The sequence below is a fragment of the Coenobita brevimanus genome, chromosome 33 (genome assembly GCF_032717465.1).
Source record: "Coenobita brevimanus isolate Jiangsu-jjx chromosome 33, ASM3271746v2, whole genome shotgun sequence".
NCBI classification, from domain to species: Eukaryota; Metazoa; Arthropoda; class Malacostraca; order Decapoda; family Coenobitidae; genus Coenobita; species Coenobita brevimanus.
In genome coordinates, this window is record NC_136986.1 from 1739998 (window position 1) to 1763476 (window position 23479).

The 23479-nt window shown below is 43.4% G+C and overlaps 1 protein-coding gene across 1 annotated transcript in view; it reads right to left on the reverse strand.

The window, feature by feature from the left end:
• Positions 1–22113: 22113 nt before the first annotated feature.
• LOC145395711 (fibrocystin-L-like) overlaps positions 22114–23479 on the reverse strand; it is a 304791-nt gene continuing 303425 nt past the window's right edge. The window contains exon 88 of the mRNA XM_080269252.1: positions 22114–22290. Within this exon, the coding sequence (XP_080125378.1) occupies positions 22114–22290 (177 nt within the window). The remainder of the gene's footprint in view (positions 22291–23479) is intronic.

Genomic DNA, 23479 nt, shown 5'->3' on the forward strand with positions numbered 1-23479 from the left:
TCAATTATACGGATCTATGGCTGACAGGGGCCTTGTGAGAAGAGTGATGATAGATTAGCAAAGAAATAAGAAACTTAGAGGTAGAGGCAATGACGGAACAGGGATACCAAAGAGGAGATGGAATGATTGTGTAAAAGAGGCAGGGGCTTCGAAGTACAGTGTCTCACATATCTAGGTGAGGCGGGTATGGAGCAAAACGGAGTGGAATGTACTGATGTCTAGGGAGGAGACAGAAAGCGTTGAGATTCACGGTCAATGATCTGTAGCCAGAGAAAGAGAGAGAGAGATGAAGTGACCAGAATAAACGGTATAACAATCGACGGTGATTAACTACAAAATATAAGTTTATGTATGGTCGAGGAATAAACATGAAAAAACAAGAAGCTGTACCAGGCACAGCAAACCCGTCTCCGGCAGGCATTTTAGTGCTGACGTATAAACGAAACAGTGACATCTAGTCAAAGATGTCACATATAAAATTTGGAGTAAATCGCGTGAAAATTGACGATTTTATGCCCATTTGGAATTTTAGGCCCGACACACCTGACACTGACTCCCCTGCCGTTAACTGGGGGGGGGGGGGATTACCCCCTTGATGTAATGAGGCGTGTTATAGGATGCAGATTTGAAAGATGCATCTTTAGGTTTTGGTTTCTTGTCGATATGACGAATTTGAAAGGAGTTATGTCGAAAAAACGTGAAATACATTTTACATTTGGGGGGCCTACAGCCTGTGCCTTAGTCCAATTTGGCCCAAAATTGAATCATGTGATCAGAAGATAATAACCCATCATTCCCGTAATTTTAGCCAACATCGCAACAATATTTTTCGCGCAAAGCTGTTAACAGACGGACAGACAAACAAACAAACAAACAAGCGGGCACACAAACCGAGTGAAAACAATACCCGTCCCAAAGCCTCTCCGGGGCGAGGACAGGTAATTAAGGCAGACATGATTCCCCACTGCAGACTGGATTATTGTGTATATATTTGGGAATATGTTAACGATGAACTAACTAGGTTCGTTACTAACTTAACAGGTTCGCTTCCAGTCTGTTATATTTATACTTATTGCATACATAGCCAGTTACACGACAACATACAGATTACACCAGTAATTTTGGCGATGTAGTGTAAAATCAATAATGCAGCCAACTGTTATTTCAACGTGTGTGTGTGTGTGTGTGTGTGTGTGTGTGTGTGTGAAAGAGAGAGAGAGAGAGAGAGAGAGAGAGAGAGAGTAATGCTGCAACTGTAAAAAAATCACAAGACGAAGTATTAACACACCTCTTTAAGGGCATGGCAGGGCCTACCTTGTCTTCGTCAGGTTTCCAAACAGCAGAAACTTCCATCACTCGGATACCTTCCCTACTGAGTGTCTTCTCGATCATCTCACTTTTATACATCAGCGCCAGGCACAGAGCGACGACGCAGAACATGCTCTGCTCTGCCGCATTTTGCTTGGCTTGACATTTTGTTTTCCGGGATGAATAAACAACGTGACGAGAACAAAAACAGCAAACTTACCTTAGAAATAACAGTAAATGCCTCCCAAGAGAACTGATCATTGTTGTTATTATTCTTTCTTTAGTGTATCGAGGCTTGAAAATAAATGGTGTTGTATTTGGAGGAATATTTTAGACCATATATCCATAGTCAGGCTCACGTATGATGTCATGTAAATGTAAATGAACATAGTCTCGTTTGCCCCTCTAGTTATGCTTACTCCAAAATTATCTGAACAGTAGAGATTAATACAGTATTCTTTTGGTTAATTCATGCAAAATATTTACGTAAAACACACAACAGGACATGTCATTTATAATTCACGTTAAATTGTACAAGGAAAACAGAGCTACCAACAGCTAGCAATGCCCTCACGCAGCTGAAATGTGTGTGTGTGTGTGTGTGTGTGTGTGTGTGTGTGTGTGTGTGTGTGTGTATGTGTGTGTTTGAGAGAGGAATGTTAATTTCTTACTTCATATTCAAGACATAAACAAACTATGTCTTAACAAATCAAGATCATGTAAAGAAATACTCTTCTAACATGTCGGTCTGACACTAAGAATCAGTAATAGTTTGGGAGGTCGTGACATCAAGGTTTTCGTGCAAAACCAAATAATTGGCCAATCCATTATCAAGTCGTCCACTGTGACCCTATGTCTTATAGGCTGAATGCCAATGATTTTGTGATTAAATAATACATTCAAAGGAGAAAACAAAGATGCAAATCGCTGTACTTTTTTTTCCAATATCAAGTTTCATCACTGTTACTGAAAAAGTCCTGCATAAAACAACGGTAGAAGAACACTGAAACGGAATTATGAACGATGATCTTCCAGCCCAAATACAGCTCACTGTTATACCACGAACTGAGTCTGGCCACTTCAATCCGTAGGTAGTAGAAATCGTTTAAGCACGCTTAATAATATACACATTTACATACAGAGGAAGCAGTAAGGTACGGTCCTTGACAGGAATGCATTTTACTTTAGCGTTTTCTTCTCGAGGAAATCTAGTCGAACTCTAGTGGTGAATGGGACATCAGAGACAGGAGGTGAAACCAGTGGCGCTACAAGAACAGGCTTGTTACTCTTACCGACCAGCTAGCAGTGTGGCATGAGCTACAACGAGAAAAGTCACAACGAATTCCAGGCCAGTAGAAATTTTGCAAGATGGGAGGATGTCTTCCTCACTCCCAAGGGACCTGCCTAAGAAGAGTAATGAGCAATTGCTAGAATCTCTTGCCTCCACACCTTCGCAACAAACAATTTTGATGTATACTCTCCCACTCATCATTATGAGCAGCACGGGGAAGTCTCCAACGATGCATCAACATAATATTTGCTCACAGGTAGAAACACTCAGACAACTCAGCCTCACGTTCTTCCTCACTCACTCTAGAGTCAGTCAAAACTGTAGTCTCTGTATCAGATCTCTGCATTTCATCCAATCCCAGCTAGACCTGCACTACTACGTGAGGAGTCCTCAACCTCAGAGTCATTCAACTGGGCGAAGTAAGTATCAGCCAGAGAAATATCATCTGGCACCCCTTTAGTATGAATATTATCACTATCAAGACGGAATTTTGCCGTCATGGCTCTAGTTACAGCACAGGCAGGGCACAATGAAAGGCATTCTACCTCCAGTGCTTTTGTCCTCTCCTCGCTTATGGGATTTTCTGATGCGTAAGGAACTGCACTCACTTGCCCTGCAAAGTCATTATCCAAAAGGAAAAAGACCCATTTTACGGGAAACTTTTAACGATGACCACACATACTGGACCTGAAGCTCCACTTCAGCCAAGGGAACAGACACGTAATCAGCTACTCCCTGTAATGAGATACATTCATCAGGCTCAGCAACGTTTATTATCCCCTTCAGCCTAAGAGACTGCGAAGCACCTGTCTCGGGAAATTGGGACTTCGTTAATATATTGTTGATTATTAATTATCACTAGTCCTTTAGAAATGAAACTAGCAAACTGGGTGTCTTTGGGAGAGTCACTTTGCTTACTGGTTGAGGAAGGATGCTAATTAAATTAAGCTTATTATTACTGAGAAGTTTCACTCATAAGACCTGTGTAGTCGGCTTAAGCTCAAATTTAGCAAGATTTTCTGCTTCATATTGTCGAGGGTCAGTTTGCAAAAATGCTCTAACGACACCAAATTCATCAACATCATTGATAATTTCGTAATTAGGTACAGACCAAAATCATTAGGCTATCCTGGCAGAGGTCGCCATTGTAATTCTGCTACGGACTGTGCAAGAGGATATCTGGCTCTGAGGGCCAAATTAAAGGCAGTGACACTTACACATATATACATTATTGTACTTACAAAATCTCAATACAACACAAAACAGAATTAGGTTCTTTTTTATAATATAAGGTGCACCGTGGGACACTTCTAACTTAATTAGAATCACAAAGCTATCTGTCTATCTATCTATTGACAGATCCCTTAATCCCGTAAGGGGTGGCCATAAACAAATCGCCTCCATATCGCCCTGTCCCCCACCATTTCACTGCCCTGCTCCCAGCTCACGCCCCTCTCTCTCATATACCTCTCCACTCCATCCCCCCATCTCATCCTTTGCCTCTTCTCCCTCTCTCCCCCTCCACCTCATTCACATACACTCTCCTCGTCAGTCTGTCACTCTCCATCCTCTCCACATGGCCAAACCACCTCAGTGTATTTCTAACGCTTCCTATCACATCTACATCCACACCACAACGTTCCTTCACATCCTCATTTGTCAGTCTGTCTCTCCATGTGACTCCACATGCTCCTCTCAAATAACTAATTTCTACTGCTCTCACTCTTGACTTCTGTCTCTCCAACAAGGTCCAAGCTTCACTTCCATACATTAGAGTTAGTATCACAATACTGTCACTTAGTAACTTTTTCACTTCCATGCTCAACTCCCTGTTTCTTATCACTGCTTTCAGGGAACTAGCAACCTTGCTTCCTTGTTGTACCCTTTCAAGCACTTCACACGTACATCCTTACTCATCACACTATCCAAATACTTAAACACAATCACATTTTCCATTTCCTCCTCATCCAACCTCACTCTACATTCACTGACTTCGCTTCTCTCGAAGACCATAACTTTACTCTTCTTAACATTAACCTTTAGATTCCGTTTCTTACACACTCCCAAAGTCATTCACCAAGCCTTGCAGCTCCCGTTCGTCTTCACTTAACAACACAGTATCATCTGCAAACAACAGTATAGGTACTTTTCAAACACTGCCCTCTCTCATTAAGGCCACTCCAACATCCACTGCCCTACCTTGTGTCTCATTTATAACCCCACCAATATACAGATTGAACAGCCATGGAGACATGACACATCCCTGTTTCAATCCAACCTTCTAATAGAAAAATTCACTCAGTTCACTATCCACACGCACTGCAGCCTTAGCATCCTCATACATACTCTTCACAGTATTCAGCATCTTCCCATCTACTCCATATATTCTTAATACTTTCCACAATCCTTGTTTATCCACACTGTCATATGTTTTCTCCAAATCTACAAACTACTCAGGTAAAATCCATCAACCTTCAGCTGATAGTTTTCTAAATGGGAACGGTTATATTACTTGGCTGTTGTGTACAGGTTGATAACAAAATCTTACAAAAACTGACAACTCGATGTCTTGGAGTACATCTTATACTAAATCATCAACTGAGAGAAGGATTCAGAGGGGGCTGAAATCGAAAGTCAGGCGCTCTTCAACATCATGCCACTGTTCATCTATCCCAGTAGCTATGCCTCTTTTCTTTCATTGACCTATCGAAGCAGCAGCATTATGTTTCCAACAGCCCATAAAGAGCATTGTACCACCAGCTTTTTCAGCTGGACTTGGCTACTGCATTCTAGATGGGCGGTGCTCATCGCTTGAGTTCGGCTCCACCTGGTTTCTCTTTCTGTAATTCGACATAAGTTAACCCTTATTATTGGTGATACGCTGTGCTCCAAACCAGGTTGCATTATAGTCAGGTAACTTGACTGTCTTCGCATGGTAACTTCAACTGGCCAAACCCCAGACTAGTGGCCAGGCAGTGGCCAGTAACAAACAGAGTATAGGGAAGTTTTAAACTTAGTAAAACATTGTCTTCCTTAATGACCCTCGTGGAGTCAGTAGGCATAAATACTAAGTCTTCTTTCCAATATGATGACGTCCTTCTCTGTTTGTATTATTTATCAGAGCAAATGTATCTACCTTGAATTAAAAGTGGTACCAGGTTCGTCTGAAATATGAGCCCAGTGGACTGCAGGCTTAAGATTGTTTTCCTGCAACTAACTTTCTTCCTTTCAGGGGATGGGGAGGGAGCCGAGAGACGCTTACATAACCGGACAGTGAAGCAGCTCAGTTATACCGATGCCCCTACATGAAGGCATCCCTCTACAACACCTTCATTTGCCTTAGAGACCATTCAACTCGAGAACTTGGACATAGCCCTCACTAACTTGTCTAGTAGGAAGTTCTAAATTGACTGTAATCGTCTGGCAGGTGTAATACCAACAAAATACGAGTATATACAGGATATTTTGGAAAGTGGGCATAAAGTTGGGAAATAATATATGAACCAATTCTAAGTAAAACATGGGCAACATTACGTTTTTGCAACTTTCCCCCTGACAAAGCACATACCTTCTCACCTCCCTGCACACCTAATCAAGCACATAACGACCCTCCCCCCCTTCCAAACTTTTCTTTTAAAGGTGGGCATAAGGAGAACACCTTGAGAACACATAACGTGGGCCCATCAGATTTCTTGTGCAGGTCGTATTGAAATCTATGGAAAAATTATTTTGTGATATGTGAAATCTTAACCATATAATATGTAAATCTTGAGATTTGGTTTTAATTATCGTGTAGTCGAAGACAGGAGAAGGTAAAGATGGATACAGGGTCTTGATCGTAGTTTATTATCTTCAAGGAAAAGTTTAAGTTGAGCAGTGTATGTATTACACAGGAATGTAATTTACTGCCTAAGTTCTTGTCGGACCCCTCTTCTCTCTTCCTTTCTCCACTACCTCTCGGTTCTATGGCTAGCCCCTTTCTGACTCTCTAACTCTACCATCCTTCTCTATGAGGGCTAGTGTCACGTGTAATGGCTGTGTGTGGAGTTTCTAGAAGCCTGTATGTCTGTGTGCATGTAGCATTTCCGGTACACTTCTAGCATTCCTTCACTAAAATCTTGCAAGCTCATTTTCTTTTCCCACATCTAGCTCAAGAGGTGTTCATATTTTGCTAACTATTATGAGTTGTATTATGATGTAAATTCCTACATCTATCTATCATGCTATCTCTTATGATTTGTATTATTACAAATGGAGTCCTGACATCGCTCGGTCACGCCAGCTGGCGATCCTCCGACAACATTCATCATTGACATGCTCTAATCTGTTAATACTTAATATTGATTATAATACTGAATAGACATAATATTCATGATAATATTGTAATGACCTAATAATATTCAAAAAACATGTTACTTTGTAAACATATTGAATACATAATGGAGCAAATGTATTATAGTTAAATTGAATATGGAATATTGTATAACATATTGTAAAATGTGTATCTATAATAGGCACATATATGCAAAAAATAGTTCAAAGTTAAGATTATAGTAAGAGTTACTGATAAATTTGTATTCTGTATAGGTATCATGGTAATATTAATTCAATTGTTGTCCTTTTTTTCTTTATTTAAAATAAAATTAACAATATTTACAAAATATTAACGCTTCATTCAGGAGGTCTCACTTGAATGTTTACTCTCCCTCCAGTAAATACCAGCTCCAAGTTTGCAGTTCTTGCATGCATTCTGTGCATTGCGAACAGCACTACTGCAAATACAATAGAGAAGATTATAAAAACAGTAGGTGCTGGGCTATTCACATAATATGGGTTGAACATACTCAAACTCAGATCTTCCCAGGGCTTCATTGTTTCATTGATTAGTTGCATAGTTTCAAACTTAGGTGAAGTCAACGTAATACTTGTGCTCATGTTTAAGGCATTATAACGGGTAAGATTGGATAATGGATTTAGGAGTAGATGAACAACGGTGGTTGTGGGTGGTCGGAAGTAATAGAAGATGGTATGTTGGTCTGGTCAGTTTCGAGGGGGTTGTATCGTCTGACACGTCAGTTGCGGTATATGCTGGCTTCGACGTGAAAATCAGTGACGACCTGCTAACAATTCGGCACGTGCATGGAAAAGACCAAGAAACTTTGGAGCTTGTGGTCGAGGGGTATTCTAGTAATCATAACTTGTTGACCTATTCGGTATGGGTAGCAGTAGTAGTAGTAGTTGTTGTTGTTGTTTCCTAGGCAGTCTGGCTAAACAGCCCTGAGTCCCTAAGGAAGGCCACGGCCGAGACCAGGCATTCCCACAGAGCTCTCATGGAGTGTATGTCGTGTTGTTGGTGCAGGCGATTGTGTGCAGTGCAGTCTTTCATAATGTACTTACTAGTATGGGGTGCTGTGTTGCATCCTGGACAAGCATCAGCGACGGAGTCATCCAGCTTCTTCTGATTACTTAAGAGGGCTGGCTGGATGATGCTCACATCTCAGCCCGGCCAGATAGACCCCACCCTCATGAGGGAGGTAAGATCCAGAAGGGTGGATTTCAAGAGGCCATGCATGCAGCTGTGTGTTATCACTGAGTGTCTGAATGGGGCAGCTAGTGCCTTGAGCATGGATATGCTTCTGGAAGCTGGTTTGAGAGAGAGAGATGGGAGAAATGACAGTATTTGTGTATGATGTCGTGTCCTGGGTGTTGTGTAGATGTTCCTTGGTGTGTTTAGATGTGCTGCCATGTAGTGTAGGGGATGGTGTGGGTTTGTGGAGGCTGTGGCAAGAATTTGTGTGCCTCTCATGTCTAGATGAGAGGCACACAAATGATGAGAACTTTGGTTTCTAGGTATAGGTTGTCTGTAGGTACGGGTTGTTGGTGGTGGTTTCGTCCTGCTCCAGGTTTTAGCAGCGTTGCATGTGATGGAGAAGGTTCTTAAGGTGCGAGAGTGGGTCTGTTCGGAGTGGCCCGGTTGGTAGTGGCTGGGCCAAGTGTCTTAATGGAATCAAAAAAGCGTTCGTGGGGAGTGATGTCGTGTTTCCTAGGGCAGGTGTTCAAGCTCCACTGTGGGATCTTAACTTGAGACGGCCAGTCTTCGGTGTTGAGTGCTACCAGCATAGTTCTTAGCTGATTGGCGAGGCTTCGGTAGCTTCTTTCACACATGGCGTTCCCCTGAGGACGGTAAGGGGACAAGTGGGACATGCGGTATCCGAATAGCTTGGATGCTGTTCCCAGATGTGCCCAGAGAACTCCAGGGCGTTGTCAGAATGGAGCACTTGCAGAAGACCGAAGTAGGGGAAGAAGTCGGTGATTAGGGGCTCGGCAATGGCTGTGATGGAGTGTAACTTAGCTGGACAGGCGATTATAAACTTGGAGTAGGTGTCTACAAATGTGACAATGAATTGGATCGCCAATTTGGACGGAAGATGTCCCATCACGTCCACTACCAGCAGCTGCCACGATTTGGTGGCTGTAAGGTGCCCTGTTGGTCCTGGGGTGCGGGATATGTCCTTCCCTAAGGCACAGGCCCTGCAGGCTTTGACTACTTGCCTGGTGATGGTCGATGGCTGGGGCATCCAGTAGACGTCCCTGAAAACTTCATGCAGTTTCTACTGGCCAAGGTGGATTCCGTTACAGGAGTGTAGCTGCCCCATAACGTTCTCAACTTCTGCAGGGTCTATGACAATGTGGCCTAAGAGGGGTATAGAGGTAGTCCCCTATCAGTTCCAACTTAATGAAGATGTTGGGCGGGATCCACTTTGGTTTTTACTTTAGCTTCCCAATGTTGGAGTAAGGTGTTCTTTGAAGTGTGGCAACTCTTTTTCAGTGGTTCGGTGAATGATTTCAGGGGGAGTCTGGACATGGCATCCATGTTGGTGTGGAGTTTCCCCAGGTGGTATGCAGTGTCAAAATTGAACTCGTCCAGGGTATCTCGCCAACAGACTAAGGCAGCGTTGGTCATGTGTGACCACTGCAATCACTGTAAGGACTGATGGTCTGTGATGATCATGAGTGGAGTCCCTAAGACTAGGACCGGAAGTGCTTCAGTGCCCAGACTACTCCAAGGCATTCACATTTGATGGCCAAGTAATTCACTTCAGTAGGGTTCAGGGTCTGGCTAGCACAAGCGATGATGAGCTCTTTCCTTTCCCTAACTTGAGCGAAGACGGCGCCAATCCCGACCAAGGACGCGTCGGTATACAGTCTAAAAGGTTGTGTGTAGTCGGGGAAGGCGACTATGGGCATTGTAGTGAGGTGTGTTTGAGTTTTTTGAAGGCCTCAAGTCTGCGGGTTGTCTAATGGAAGGCCTCCTTTTTTGTCATATTGTAGAGTGACTTGGCGATGGTAGTGAAGTTCTTCATGAAACGTCAGTAGTAGAAGGTTAGGCCAAGGAAGGCACGACTCCACAACATCGGCTGATGGGATGAGCTCTGCAATGGCTTGAAGCCTGTCGGGGTCTGGGAAGAGTCCCTCACGTGAGATGATATGGCTAAGGAATGTGACTGATTCCAAAGCCATGTTGCTTTTCAATGGCTTGAGCTTGAGATCTGCGCTGCTCAAATATGGTGCAGCACTTGCCCTAAACGTTGGAGATGCTCCTTCCAGGTTTGTCCTAAGACAATAATACAGTATAATCCAGGTAGCCAAAACAAGTTTCCCAGGTTAGTCCTCACTGGACCAAGTTCATCAACCTGGAGAAGGTGGTGGGTCCATTGCAGAGGCAAAATGGAAGGACATTAAACTCGTACAGTCATCCACCGCTGGTGGAGAAAGCCGTCTTCTGTCAGTGTTCTTCCTGAATGGGTACTTGCCAGTAGCCCGACTGATGGTCCAGAGTGGGAAACATCGAGCACCATATAGTGAGTCCAAAGAGTCATTGAGTCAAGGCTGAGGGGTGGCATCTTTGATGGTCATGTCGTTGAGTTGTCAATAGTTGACGCAAAACCTTGTGGATCCATCCTTCCTTTTCACTAAAACTATGGTGAAAGACCAAGGGCTGGTCAAGGGTGTGATGATCCCTACGCTCAACATGTCCCGAACTTGGCAGTCTTCCTCCTGGCATTGCACCGGGATTTTCCAGCACAACGGCTGGCGTATGGGGGACCCCATAGTGTGTATGGGGTGATGCAGTACTTTGGTCCAGCCCAGATCTCGGGTGCGAGGCAAAGACATCTTGGTAGTGAAGAAGCAGCTGTTCTAAGTCTTGTGGTGGTGAGGTGATTAGGAATTTGTGGTAGGGAGGGGGTGTCAGTAGAATTTCGGGGCTCAAGGGGGGTATCAAATGTTTCTAATTCTCCCATGACCAAGCCCCTGGGATGCATGAGGGGCTCATTTGAAATGTTGGCATTCCTGATGGCACTGAGGTCGGGGGGGGGGGAACTATCACTGATGTGATGAGGCAGCTGATGACAAAAGGTTGCTCCACCTGCGGGAAGAACAGGAGTGAGTGTTGGGCCGAGGTTCCCAGTGGCACCCAGGCTTGGTGGTAAGGTTAGATGTTTTTTTTGTGTGTAATTCACCGGGTCAGTCAGGATCACCTGATGGTCGTGATTGTCAGCTTTTACCCTCCCGGAAGGGAGCTGAGAGCTCATATAGTCCGATCTAAGGGCAAGGCTGTGACCTTCACACACGCACACACCCGTCCCTTTGCTCAAGGGGGACAGTAACCACCCACTTCATCAGTGAAACTTTTCGCAACCTGAGCGAGGCGCAAACTCCCGTCCACCAGTTGGCAAGAGAGAACGTTACCACTGCACAAGCGATGATGAGCTCTTTCCTTTCCCTAACTTGAGCGAAGACAGCGACAATCCCAAACAAGGAGACGTCAGTGTGTGTGTGTGTGTGTGTGTGTGTGTGTGATTGCCTGCACGATGGTGTACAGGCCGACAGTGGGGTTATGGGCCCTGAAACGGAGGCATCGGTGTTGACAGTCAGTCGTGACTCCCAGTCTTTGTAGCAGGTCCAACCTGTGCACCTCAAGTCAAACACAGTGAATGGGTGGTTGGTGTAGACTGACGACTTGGGGGTGGTCACCGAGAGGGGAATGGCTTCACCCCTCAGGGGCCAGAGGCTCGTCCCCTGACATAATGTCAGTGGGCGAGGCATGAAGGGCTTTGAGGGTTGCCTGCTTTAATGTACTTTATAGAACCACATGTACATGCAAATCTCAGAGGGCTCCCTAGAGCTTGATCTTAGTGTGACTGGGTGTTTTAAGCTTGGTGCTGGTTGCCCCCACCAGAGCCAGCACTGACAGGGGAGAACCTAAAAAATTCAGCCCAGCTTCTGAGGATCCTTTTTCTGGTAATTGCTCATCTATGTCATAGTAGGTGGATTCTGTGGTGACCTCTTCCTCTGAATCCAATCCTGTGTCATCTACCCAGGCACCCTTGTTGGCGACATGACGTTGGAGGGGATGGTGCTTCTGTGGTGGACCCTGGGGATTGGATCAGTTGTGCCGAGCTTTAACTTGTTCCTGCATATTGTGCAGAAGCACTGCAGGCCTTAAACTCCCAGGGGTCAATGAAGATCAGGCTGTCTTGCTGCATCTGTTTTTCCTGTGGTGACAGGAAGATCCTGGGGTAGACATGGGGAGGTTTCGATTGCACCAGTCGTCCGTCCTCTGGTTTGGTTGGGTAGGGACATAGCGCACAGCCATGATTTGCATCTGCTTACCAGCATGTGCTGCCAGCAATCGCCGGACTGTCATGATGTCTCAGTCAAATATGTCGTGGATTGTGAAGTGTTCCCGAATGGCACTAAGTAAAATATGTATGAGGTGTGCAGAAATATGTTGATTGTGTTGTTCCTCAGTCAGCTAAGAGTAGGCAGACATTGTGAATTTCAATAAGTAGGTTAACGTAGCTTCAAGGTCTCCCTCAAATTTTACGTCATTTAGTTGTGAGAGTGCGACGACCAGCCCGAGGAAGGGTTTGACAGCATCGATCACTATTTTGAGGAACTATGCCCATGTTAGGGCCGCACTGATTTTCTCTGCCACCAGGCTACGAACTTGCTTAGATGAGGCAGTAATACCACGATTTTCAGTGTGTCCTCTTCATAAGCCAAGTCCAACACCGGTTTGACCATTTCCATGTAAGTAATTATGTCACATAGTTCGGGTCCATCCTAAGGTATGGGGATGTGGGACCTTTGGGCTGCCATTGTGATGTATGTGCTCCCAACCCATGCTACCGTGTACATGGGTGATGGAAGCTCAGCGGCTCTGCTTCGCCTTTCTTCTGTATTTAGAACAAAGGATGATAGAGTTGTGTATAGTCCTTGTTTAGAACCACCGCTAGCCTCCAGTGTCATGCTGGCACAATCCTAGTTCCTCTGGGTTCTTCTAAACAGGGAGGAACACACAAAGTATGCTTTCAATATACTCTGGTAGCACAAGGAGGACACACAAACTCCTGATGGCTAAATTACAGGTTTATTATTATTCTTTACTCTTTATACAACTCAGATAAGTGGAGTGAATGACTATAGGCAACAAGAGTGGGAAAATGGCTGATTTGGGTGTGGGGTCTCAATCTGAGGGTCTGGAGGGAAGCCCTCTCTTCCATCATAGTTCGTACTGGAGATTACCACCAGAACTTCGCACTGGAAAGTGAGGAAACCTGGGGGTTCGAGTCTACGTCTGAAAGGGTGGGTGCTGTGGCGTGTAGAGTAAGATACTGGTAAAGCCCATGGGGAGAGACTACGACTCTAGTTCTGAAGGATAGGAACCCATTGTTTGGCTTTCTCTACGGACCTTGTGCAGGACAGACGTAAATGTGCATTGTTCCCAGAGTGGGCATACGAGGAAGCCAGAAGAGACCCGGTCATCTGCTGTTATCCCTGAGATCTCCTTTCCATTTTTTTTTTTATGCAAGAAGGAACCAAAGGCCAGGATCCCCCAAACCATTCCTTCCAAGAAAAAAACAAAAACAATACAAAAGAGAGCCAAATTCAAGATCCATTCATTTCGAGATGCCTGGACACACTGTGTTTGAAAGACTGGAAATCATAGGAAGTAGGAAATACAGACAGAGGGAGATAGTTCCAGAGCTGACCTGTTGCAAAATGAAGGACTGGGAGTAACGGTTAACTATTCCATTAGGGAGTTGGATAGAAAAGGGATGAGAGTTTGTTGCTAGACAGGTGCTACGCGCCTGTTGTAGAGGTGGAGGGATGCAAACAGACAGTTCAGGAGAGCAGTGACCATTGAAGTGGCAATAGAAATGGGATAAAAATGCAACAGTGCGGCGATGAGTCAGAGACTGAAGGGAGCCAGTAAGAGGAGGAGAGTTAATGAGACGAAAAGCCTTTGACTTTACCCTATTGAGAAGAGCTGTATGTGGGAAGCCTCCCCACACATGAGAGTTGTACTCTACACAGGTGAATAAAACCAGTATATAAAGTCAACAACTGTGCGGGGGTAAAGAAGGCAGGTGTCAGCTTAGCACACCTAATCTTTTGGAAGCAGATTGTACAAGAGATGTAATATGATCTTTCCAAGACATGTCCCGAGTGAATGAAACCCCAAGCATGTTCAAGGATGATGCAGGATTGAGCTGGATATAATTAAACATTAGTGGGTACTCCTGTGGAAGATTTTGTCGGGTTGATAGGTGTAAAAACTGAGTCTTTGATGCATTAAAAACAAGATTATTTTTACCCCAGCCAGAGATACAAGCCAAAGCAGACATTAGGTGTGCTCTAGCCTCATCCCTTGTTTGTTGAAGTACCTGCTGAGATGGACGTTAAGAGAACCAAATGGAAAGGTGATGGGTGGACCCACCAGCGTACGAGTCGATAGGGTTAGATATACAGCTTAGAAGGTCACTGATGAATAAAAGGAAGAGAGTTGGTGATAGGAGAGAGCCTTAAGAAACACCACTGTTGATAGATCTAGGAGAAGAACAATAGCTGTCTACAACAGCAGCTATAGAACGACCAGAAAGAAAGCTACAGATGAGGCACAGATAAAAGGATAGAAACCATAAGAGGGCAGTCTGGAAATTAAAGATTTATGCCTGACTCGATCGAAAGCCTTTGAGATGTCAAGTACAATGGCAAAGCTTTTGCCAAAGTTCCGAAAGGAGGATGACCAGAAGTCTGAAAGGTAGGTGAGAAGATCACCGGTGGAGCGTCCCTGACGGAACCCATACTGACGATTAGAAAGAAGGTTGTGATAGGAAAGATGCTTTAAAATTTTTCTATTAAGAACAGACTTGAAAACTTTTGAGACACAGGATGTTAAAGAAACTGGATGATAGTTAAAGGGTTGGGAATGGTCACCCATCTTTGGGACTGGCTGAATGACAGCAAACATCCAGCAAGAAGGAAAAGTACAAGTTGACAGACAAAGTTGAAAGAGTTTACCTAGGCAGGGTGTAAGCACAGGTGCAGGGGGAAGGGAACTGTGGAGGGGTGAAGGGGGGAAGTTTTGGAAGGGGATCCGCTCCGAGGGAAGCTGTATCTGGTGGTAGTAGGTCCAAGACCAGGACACGCTGTGGCTGAACCACCTCTAGTTAGTTCAACAGTCGAAGAGGGGTGTTTGGACTCCTGTGTAGCTGGACTGCATCTAGCAAGTTCAGTGGCCAGAGAGGGACGTCGGTGCTCCTGCATAACTGAACCGCGTCTAGCAAGTCCAGAGGCCAAACCGCATCTAGCAAGTTCAATGGCCAGAGAGGGATGTCGGTGCTCCTGCGTAGCTGGGCCACGTCTAGCAAGTCCAGAAGCCAAACTGCACCTAGCAAGTTCAGTGGCCAGAGAGAGACATTGGTGCTCCTGTGCAGCTGGACCGCGTGTAATAATTCCAGAGGCCAAACTGCATCTAGCAAGTTCTGTGGCCAGAAAGGAACGTCGGTGCTTCTGCGTAGCTGGACCGTGTTTAGCAAGTCCAAGGAATATGTTGCTCTTAACAAATGTATCAGGGTCGCCTCTAGCAAACCCAGTAGCAGGGAAGCCTCTAGCTTTCCCTGTAGTGTTGCCTCCTGCGAGCACTAGATTGGAGAGCTCCGGTCGCTGGCAGTAACTGGGGCTTGAGCTACAGCAGTGAGTAGGCGATGACTCAGGGTTAGAAGGTCTGCTCCTTGTGCCCCTTGTCTGGGCATTCATATTGTAGCTATCCTGGCCATCACACCTGGCTGCCGGTGGTGGTTTTCTGTGGAGCACTGGTTTGCCATGGTCGTGGCTTTCTGTGGAGCACTGGTTTTCCATGGTTGTGCCTGGAACATAGACTGAGGTAAGTCTCATCCCAGGAACTTTTGTGATTGCTAGCTGGATTGCCACAGGTCAAAACTGATGCTGACTAGTCACCATATCCCTCTTTTTTCCTGAAATGTTTCTGTGGTAACATTTGTGTAAGATGTTTACAATGGTATAGCTATGAGGGGGGAAGGGCAGTCAGACTTTTAGGCCCCTCCCACCTAAAGTTTGGATAACACATCTACAGTACACAGTGGACCTAGTGGGGCCCTGCAGAATAAGCCTTGGAACCACTTTGTCCCTCCCCTCTCCCCCATTTGTGGAGACCTGGGTAAGTCACTGGATATTTATTGCATATGTTTTGGTATATGACCCTATTCCCTTATAAGTCATCATTGGTCTGTTGAAAATAGGAGGGTGTACCCCTGCACTCCCCCCCCACCCCCCAAAAAATAAAATCTGTGCCTGCTCCAGTCAGAAGTATTCCGCTAAGGAGACACTTCAATCTTGATGATACTATATTCTCATGACTTGATGATATAATAACCCTATCACTTGACGATATACTAACCCTGTCACTTGATGATATTATAACCCTATCACTTGATATTATAACCCTATCCCTTGATGACATTATAACCCTGTCACTGGATATTATAACCCTATCACATGATGATATTATAGCCCTCTCACTTGATGATATAACCCAGTTACTTGATATTGTAAATCTATCACTTGATGATATTATAACCCTATCACTTGATGATATTATAACCTTATCACTTGTTGATATAATAACCTTATCACTTGATGATATCATAACCCGATCACTTGATGATGTTATAACCCTATCTGTCTAACTATTGCCTGTCCCCCACCATTTCATTACTTTCCCCCCAGCTCACCCCCCCTCTCTCATATACCTCTCCACTCCATCCCTCCATCTCATCCTTGGCCTCCCCCCCTCTGTCTCACTCACATACACTCTCCTCATTAATCTCTCGCTCTCCATCTTTTCCACATGGCCAAATCACCTCAATGTATTTCTCCTAAAGCTTTCTATCACATCCACATCTACACCACAACGCTCCTTCACTTGCTCATTTGTCAGTCTGTCTCTCCATGTAATTCCACATGCTCCTTTCAAATAACTAATTTCCACTGCTCGCACTCTTGACTTGTGTTTTTCTAACAAGGTCAAAGTTTCACTCCACAGATTAGAGTTGGTATCACAATACTATGATACACCACCTTTTTTACTTCCATGCTCACTTCCCTATTTCTTATCACTGTTTTAAAAGAACCAGCAACCTTTCTTCCTTGTTGTACCCTTTCAAACACTTCATCCTCCAAACTTCCATCCTAACTCATCACACTATCTAATTAAATGTGCTCACATTTTCCATTTCCTCATTATCCAACCCCACTGCACATGCAGTGACTTCATTTCTCTCAAAGACCATAACTTTACTCTTCCCTACATTCACTTTAGATTCTGTTTCTTACACACTCTCCCAAGCTCATTCACCGAGCCATGCAGTTCCTTTTCGTCTTCACTTCACAATACAGTATCATCCGCAAACGACAGAGCAGGAAGTTTCCAAAGGCTGCCTTCTCTCATTAGGACCACCCCAACATCCACTGCCTTACCATGCATTTCTCATAACTCCATCCACATACAAACTGAACAGCCATGGAGACATGACATCCCAATTTCAGTCCAACATTCAGATAGAAAAATTCACCTAGTTCAGCCCTAGCTCCCTCATACATATGAGTACTCTTCACAGCAGTCAACAGCTTCCAATTTACTATGTATATTCTTAATATTTTCTTCATTCCTTGTCTTTCTCCAAATCCATGAATGCCACATACAACTTTTTTCCCTTCTCTAGAAACTTTTCTACAAAAGACTTAAGGATGAATATCTGATCTACACAACTCTTCTCCCCCTAAAACCTCTCAGTTCTTCTCCAACTAATTCCTGTTATTTCCCTAACTTTGTCAGTAAGTATCCTACCATATATATACTTTGCCTATTACACTAAGAAGTCAAATGCCCCTCTGATTATCACACACTTCTTTTTCCCCTTTTCCTTTGTACAGGGGAATAATTTTATGTGACTTTCAGTCCTCCAGGACTCTACCTTCCTCCCAGGCCTATCTGCACATCTTCCCGATCCATTCTACTACTACTATCTCTCCCCCATGCTTCGACATTTTGCTACACATTCCATCAATTCCTGGGGCTTTCCCCATTTTGACTTTCCTCATTGCTTCCACTGCTTCCATCCTACTGATCACTTCCTCCCTTCTCACCATTCTCCTTCTCCCAGCCACTCCCCAGCCACTTATACATGCCTTACTTTCATTCTCTATGTTTAACAGTTCCTTAAAGTTTTCTCTCCATCTGCTCACTTTTTCTCCCTATCACTTGATGATATATAATCTTATCACTTGATACAACCCTATCACTGTCTGTACTGCATTTACTCTAACTTGGCCTAATATTGCTATCTCTTCATCTTGAATGCTAAGGTGTAATACTAGATTAATACCTACATTAGAAAATGAGGCCAGTCATGAAGAAGTGCTACGGGAAGAATGTAAAACCATACTATTGTCTTTCTGCCAATGATCTATGCATTATAAGCTACCAAAGAACGAAAATTTGGGTCAAGTTATTGTGAAAGACATACAGTTTCTATCTATTGCCAGACGCCTCGATCCCGTTCAGGGTGGCCACAAATAAATCGCCTCCACGTTGCCCTGTCCCCCGCCATTTCACTGCCCCGCTCCCAACTCTCACCCCCCTCTCTCATATACCTCTCCACCCCATCCCTCCATCTCATCCTCGGCCTCCCCCTCCCTCTTCCCCCCTCCACCTCACTCACATACACTCTCTTCGTCAGTCTTTCACCCTCCATCCTCTCCACATGGCCAAATCACCTCAATGTGTTTCTCCTAACGCTTCCTATCACATCCACATCCACACCACAACGCTCCTTTATATCCTCATTTGTCAGCCTCTCTCTCCATGTGACTCCACAGGCTTCTCTTAAATAACTCATTTCCACTGCTCTCACTCTTGACTTGTGTCCTTTCAGCAACGTCCAAGCTTCACTTCCATACGTTAGAGTTGGTATCACAATACTGTCATGTAGTAACTTTTTCACTTCCATGCTCACTTCCCTGCTTCTTATCACTGCTTTCAAGAAACCAGCAACCTTTCTTCCCTGTTGTACCCTTTCAAGCACTTCACCCTCCAAACCTCCATCTTTATTCATCACACTACCCAAGTACTTAAACGTACTCACATTTTCCAATTCCTCACCATCCAACCTCGCTGTACATTCACTGACTTCACCTCTCTCAAAGACCATCACTTTACTCTTCCCTACATTCACCTTTAGATTCCATTTGTTACACACTCTCCCAAACTCATCCACCAAGCCTTGCAGCTCTCCTTCGTCTTCACTCAACAACACAGTATCATCTGCAAACAACAGTACCAGGAGTTTCCAAACACCACCATCTCTCACCAGGGCCACTCCAACATCCACTACCCTACCTTGTACCTCTTTTATTACCCCATCCATATACAGATTGAACAACCATAACAATCATAAGTTGAATAAAATCACCTGGTGCTAAAAGTATAAGCTACAGAGACAGCATCATTCTGAAATGCTTTGCCTCCTTAATCTAATACATGTACATTTCCAATTAATTCTTCCAACTTTCATTTTTATTTTATTTTTTCAAAGTTCAGGTGAGACTTTTGAACTGTAAAGGGCAAGGGCTGATAATCTTATAAGTTAGGAATGCTCCCAAACACCTATTCCTTAGCAATTTAATTTTAGATATGGTTGGTTAATATGCTTTTGTAATGTACTTATGCAGAGTATGGTGAGATCAGGACAGTAAGGTGTAATAAGCAGAATAAATCACTTAGGAAAAAGCATTAGGGAACTTCTTCAACTGACTAGAATACAGGCGTAGGTGTAGGGCCGTAATGTAGGCAAAATAGAGGATTTGTAGCTTCTCTTATTTAGCGATTTATTTTGCCAGTTAAACTTTAACATTCTCTTGTATGCCATTTATATTGCTTTTATATCAATGCAGTTTCCATCAATAACATACAAGAAAAGACTGAGGTCTAGTGTGCAGAATGAATTGCTAATGAAGAGGTGTAATGAACGATTCAGAATTTCCATTAATCCTCATTAATCCATCCACTATTAAGGATAATTTCTCGGTTGAAAAAATCGTTTGGAGATGGGAAAAAAAGACCCCTAAAATCTTTCTGTCCAGCTGATGGCCATATGTAGTCAGATTGGAGAGTTAATTTGACTGGTAACCAAGGAAACTCATCCCTATGTTACCTTGATATCTATGGCTCATCGAAGTTTATGGAGCCACTATTTACCATTCAAGGCCTGGGATTTGCCCAGTTCCATCAGATGAAATCAAAACCAATTATAGTAACATTTACTTCATTCTGGTACTCGATCGAGCATATGAGCAACCTTTTGTTATGCATGGCAGAAGGAACCAAAGGCCAGAAGCCTGCAAAACTGCTTCCTTCAAGAGAAAAACAAAAAAAACAAACACAAGATAACAGAGAACCATATTCAAGATCTGTTCATTTGGAGATGCTTAGACACACTGCGTTTGAAAGACTGGTCATAGGCAGTAGGAAATACAGACTTTGGGAGACCAAAGTTAAGCTGCTGTAAACATGAAGGACTGGGAGTAATGGTTAATGCTGGCATTAGAAAGCTGGACAGAAAAGGGATGAGCGTTTGTTGCTAGACGGGGCCTATGTGCCCGCCACAGTGGTGGAGGGATGCAAGCAGTCAGTACAGGGGAGCAGTGATCTGGTGTGAGAGGGTGATTCTAGACACCCTAGTGTGGTGTGACAGGGTGAGTCTAGTGTGGTGTTGATGGGTGATTCTAGATATCTTGGCATGTGTGGAGGGGGAAGGAGGGGATTCTAGATATCCTTCTGTGTGTGGGGGGGAGAAGGGGATTCTAGATATCCTGGTGTGTGTGTGTGGGGGGGAGGAGGGGATTCCAGATATCCTGGTGAGGTGTGGGAAGACGATTGCAGACACCCTTCCGAAGTTGAATAAAATCGTCTAGAGGCAGTGAGAACTGTCTTTAAAAATATGTCATCTGATGAAGAGAGATTTTAACTACAATCAGGGTCAAGTGAGACATGAAGCAGGTCAGTCTTCATCTGTGGGGTTTCTGCATTTTTCATAACGAGATCTGATGCTCAGCGAAAAAAATATAAACCACGGGAGTGTTTCTGATCTTTATTAAAGGCACAGGTGCAAATACAGCATCATTTTCTTTATATAACTTGTCAAAGATACAATTATAATTTTCTCTTACCTAAGCTACCAGAACCTTTCAAAATACCTGTATACTGTATAATGGATCAAACTTTTTATTGTAATTGCTTAGGTCATGGTAAAATGACTGAAATATGAAAAGATTAAAATCATCCTTCTGGAACCCCTCAAATCATTAAACATCTCTTCATCTATCTAAACCAGGTGAGGAATTTGCTTGAATTGCATTAAAAAAAAAAAAAAAACTGTAATGCATAATCTTCTATAATGTAAAATTAAATACTGATGGTGACCAAGACAGAGATGGACATAATTTTTTTTTTTTTAATAAACTGGCTCATATGAATAACTTCACTGAATAACTGAGTGAATCATACCAGTACAGAATTAAAGCTATACATGGCACCATGAAACATGAAAACTCTAACTTTGACCAATTATTACAATGCTCCTGTACTTTTTATATTAACATTATTTTTCTTTTAAAAGCACACAGTTTTTCACGCAAAACCTTCTCAGATTACTTGACATTTTTGTCATAACATCTGTAAGTGAAGTTGAGGAATAAATCAACACAACCAACACCAAACTTTTTTTTTTTTTTTTTTATAATCTGTTGTTTTCAGAGATGGGTGGCAATTTAGTTTCTGGATCTTGGGGTATACTCTCTCTCTCTCTATCTCTCTCTCTCAGTTGATAAAATATTGAATTTTTCCCACTCTTACACAGGGATTTTAGGTATATAAATTCTCTCTCTCTCTCTTGTGATGGATGCTTTTCACTCATTATACTCTTCACTTGCAGCTATCAGTTTATGTATGACTCACTCTCTCTCTCTCATTTTTATTGTGATGGATGCTTGTCACTCATTTTACTCTTCACCTGCAGCTATAAGTTTATGTATGACTCTCTCTCTCTCTCTCTCTCTCTTTTTCTTTCTTTTCTCTCTGTCTCTCTTTATTTCTTCTTCTTCCACTTGCACTTCTGATTTGGTTTCCGACTATTGCTTGGCTTAGCCCACTTGATCCAGAACTTTTTCTTGCCATTGTACGTAGCTGCGAATCCTTCTTTTGAGCTCACCAGTTCACACAGTTTGGACATAGCATTTCTCACCGACCCAACTGTGCCCATGGCCTGTTTTAAGGTTAGTGGTTAGTGTGCAATCAGAATTTAGTGGGGGATTTTGAGGTTAGAGGTTAGTGGAGGGCTGGAGGTTTGTGGGTAGTGAGAAGATAGAAGATAGTGGGATGTCAAAAGTTAGTAAGGAGTTAGGAGTAAGTGGGTAGCTGGGAGTTGCAGGTATGTGAGGAGTCTGGAGTTAGGTTTTGGTGGTTTGTGAGGAGTTAGATGTTAGTGGTTAGTGTGAAATTAGAAGCTAGTAGTTAGTATGGAGTTGAAAGTTAGTGGTTAGAGTGGAGTTAGTGCAATAGATCAGTGGTAGTGGATACAGAGATTAATGGTTAGTACAGAGGGGTTAATGGTTTGTGTGGAAGTAGGAGTTAGTGGTCAGTGAAGTTAAAAGTTAGTGGGTAGAGCTAAAGTGGGTTAGAAGTTAGCTGGCAGGAGTGGTGGTTAGAGGTTGACCCTTTCACTACAAGGAGATCATTTATATATTATATGTACCATCTCCTGTCAACTTTGTTCAGTGCTTGTCAGACTTTCCTAACTGGAGAAGGTTTGGTAGCGCCTTAATTATCCTCTCTACTACCAGGGAGGGATGCTGGAGAGGGATGTCATTACATGGTGGCACTGATATAATTAAGCTTACAGTTACTGTATACAAGTGTCCCTAACTACCTCCCTATCCTAATGATGATGATACATTGCAGGAGGATGGTAACTTCAGCCTGCTGTTCATTGCGTTCACATTCTGATGGGCTTGGGGTTGCTGCTGCTGCTATTACTACTACTACTACTACTACCACCACCACCATCATCACTACTTACTACTACATTACTACTTCTGCTACAACCACTACTACACTGTGACTACTACAACTACCACCAGGAGGCGTTCCTAATCCATTCAGTCCAATGATGCATTTTTTAGCTTATGCCTGCTGTCTTTAGATAACTTTATTCAGGCTTAAGGAGATACAGCTGGCTGTGAAACGGTTAAAGGACACTGTTTGAATCCCCATTAAAATAAATGGTATATTTAAAGCCGAACAAAAATTATCTGGTGGTAAGAAAAATAAAAATAAAAAGTATGTCATCAGAATGGGGTTAAGTTGAATAAATTCATCCAATAGGAACAAAAATAAACTATAAAATGTGCCACTGAAGTGCAGTGGTTTAGTGTTAACAGGTGGAAAGTTTAAGG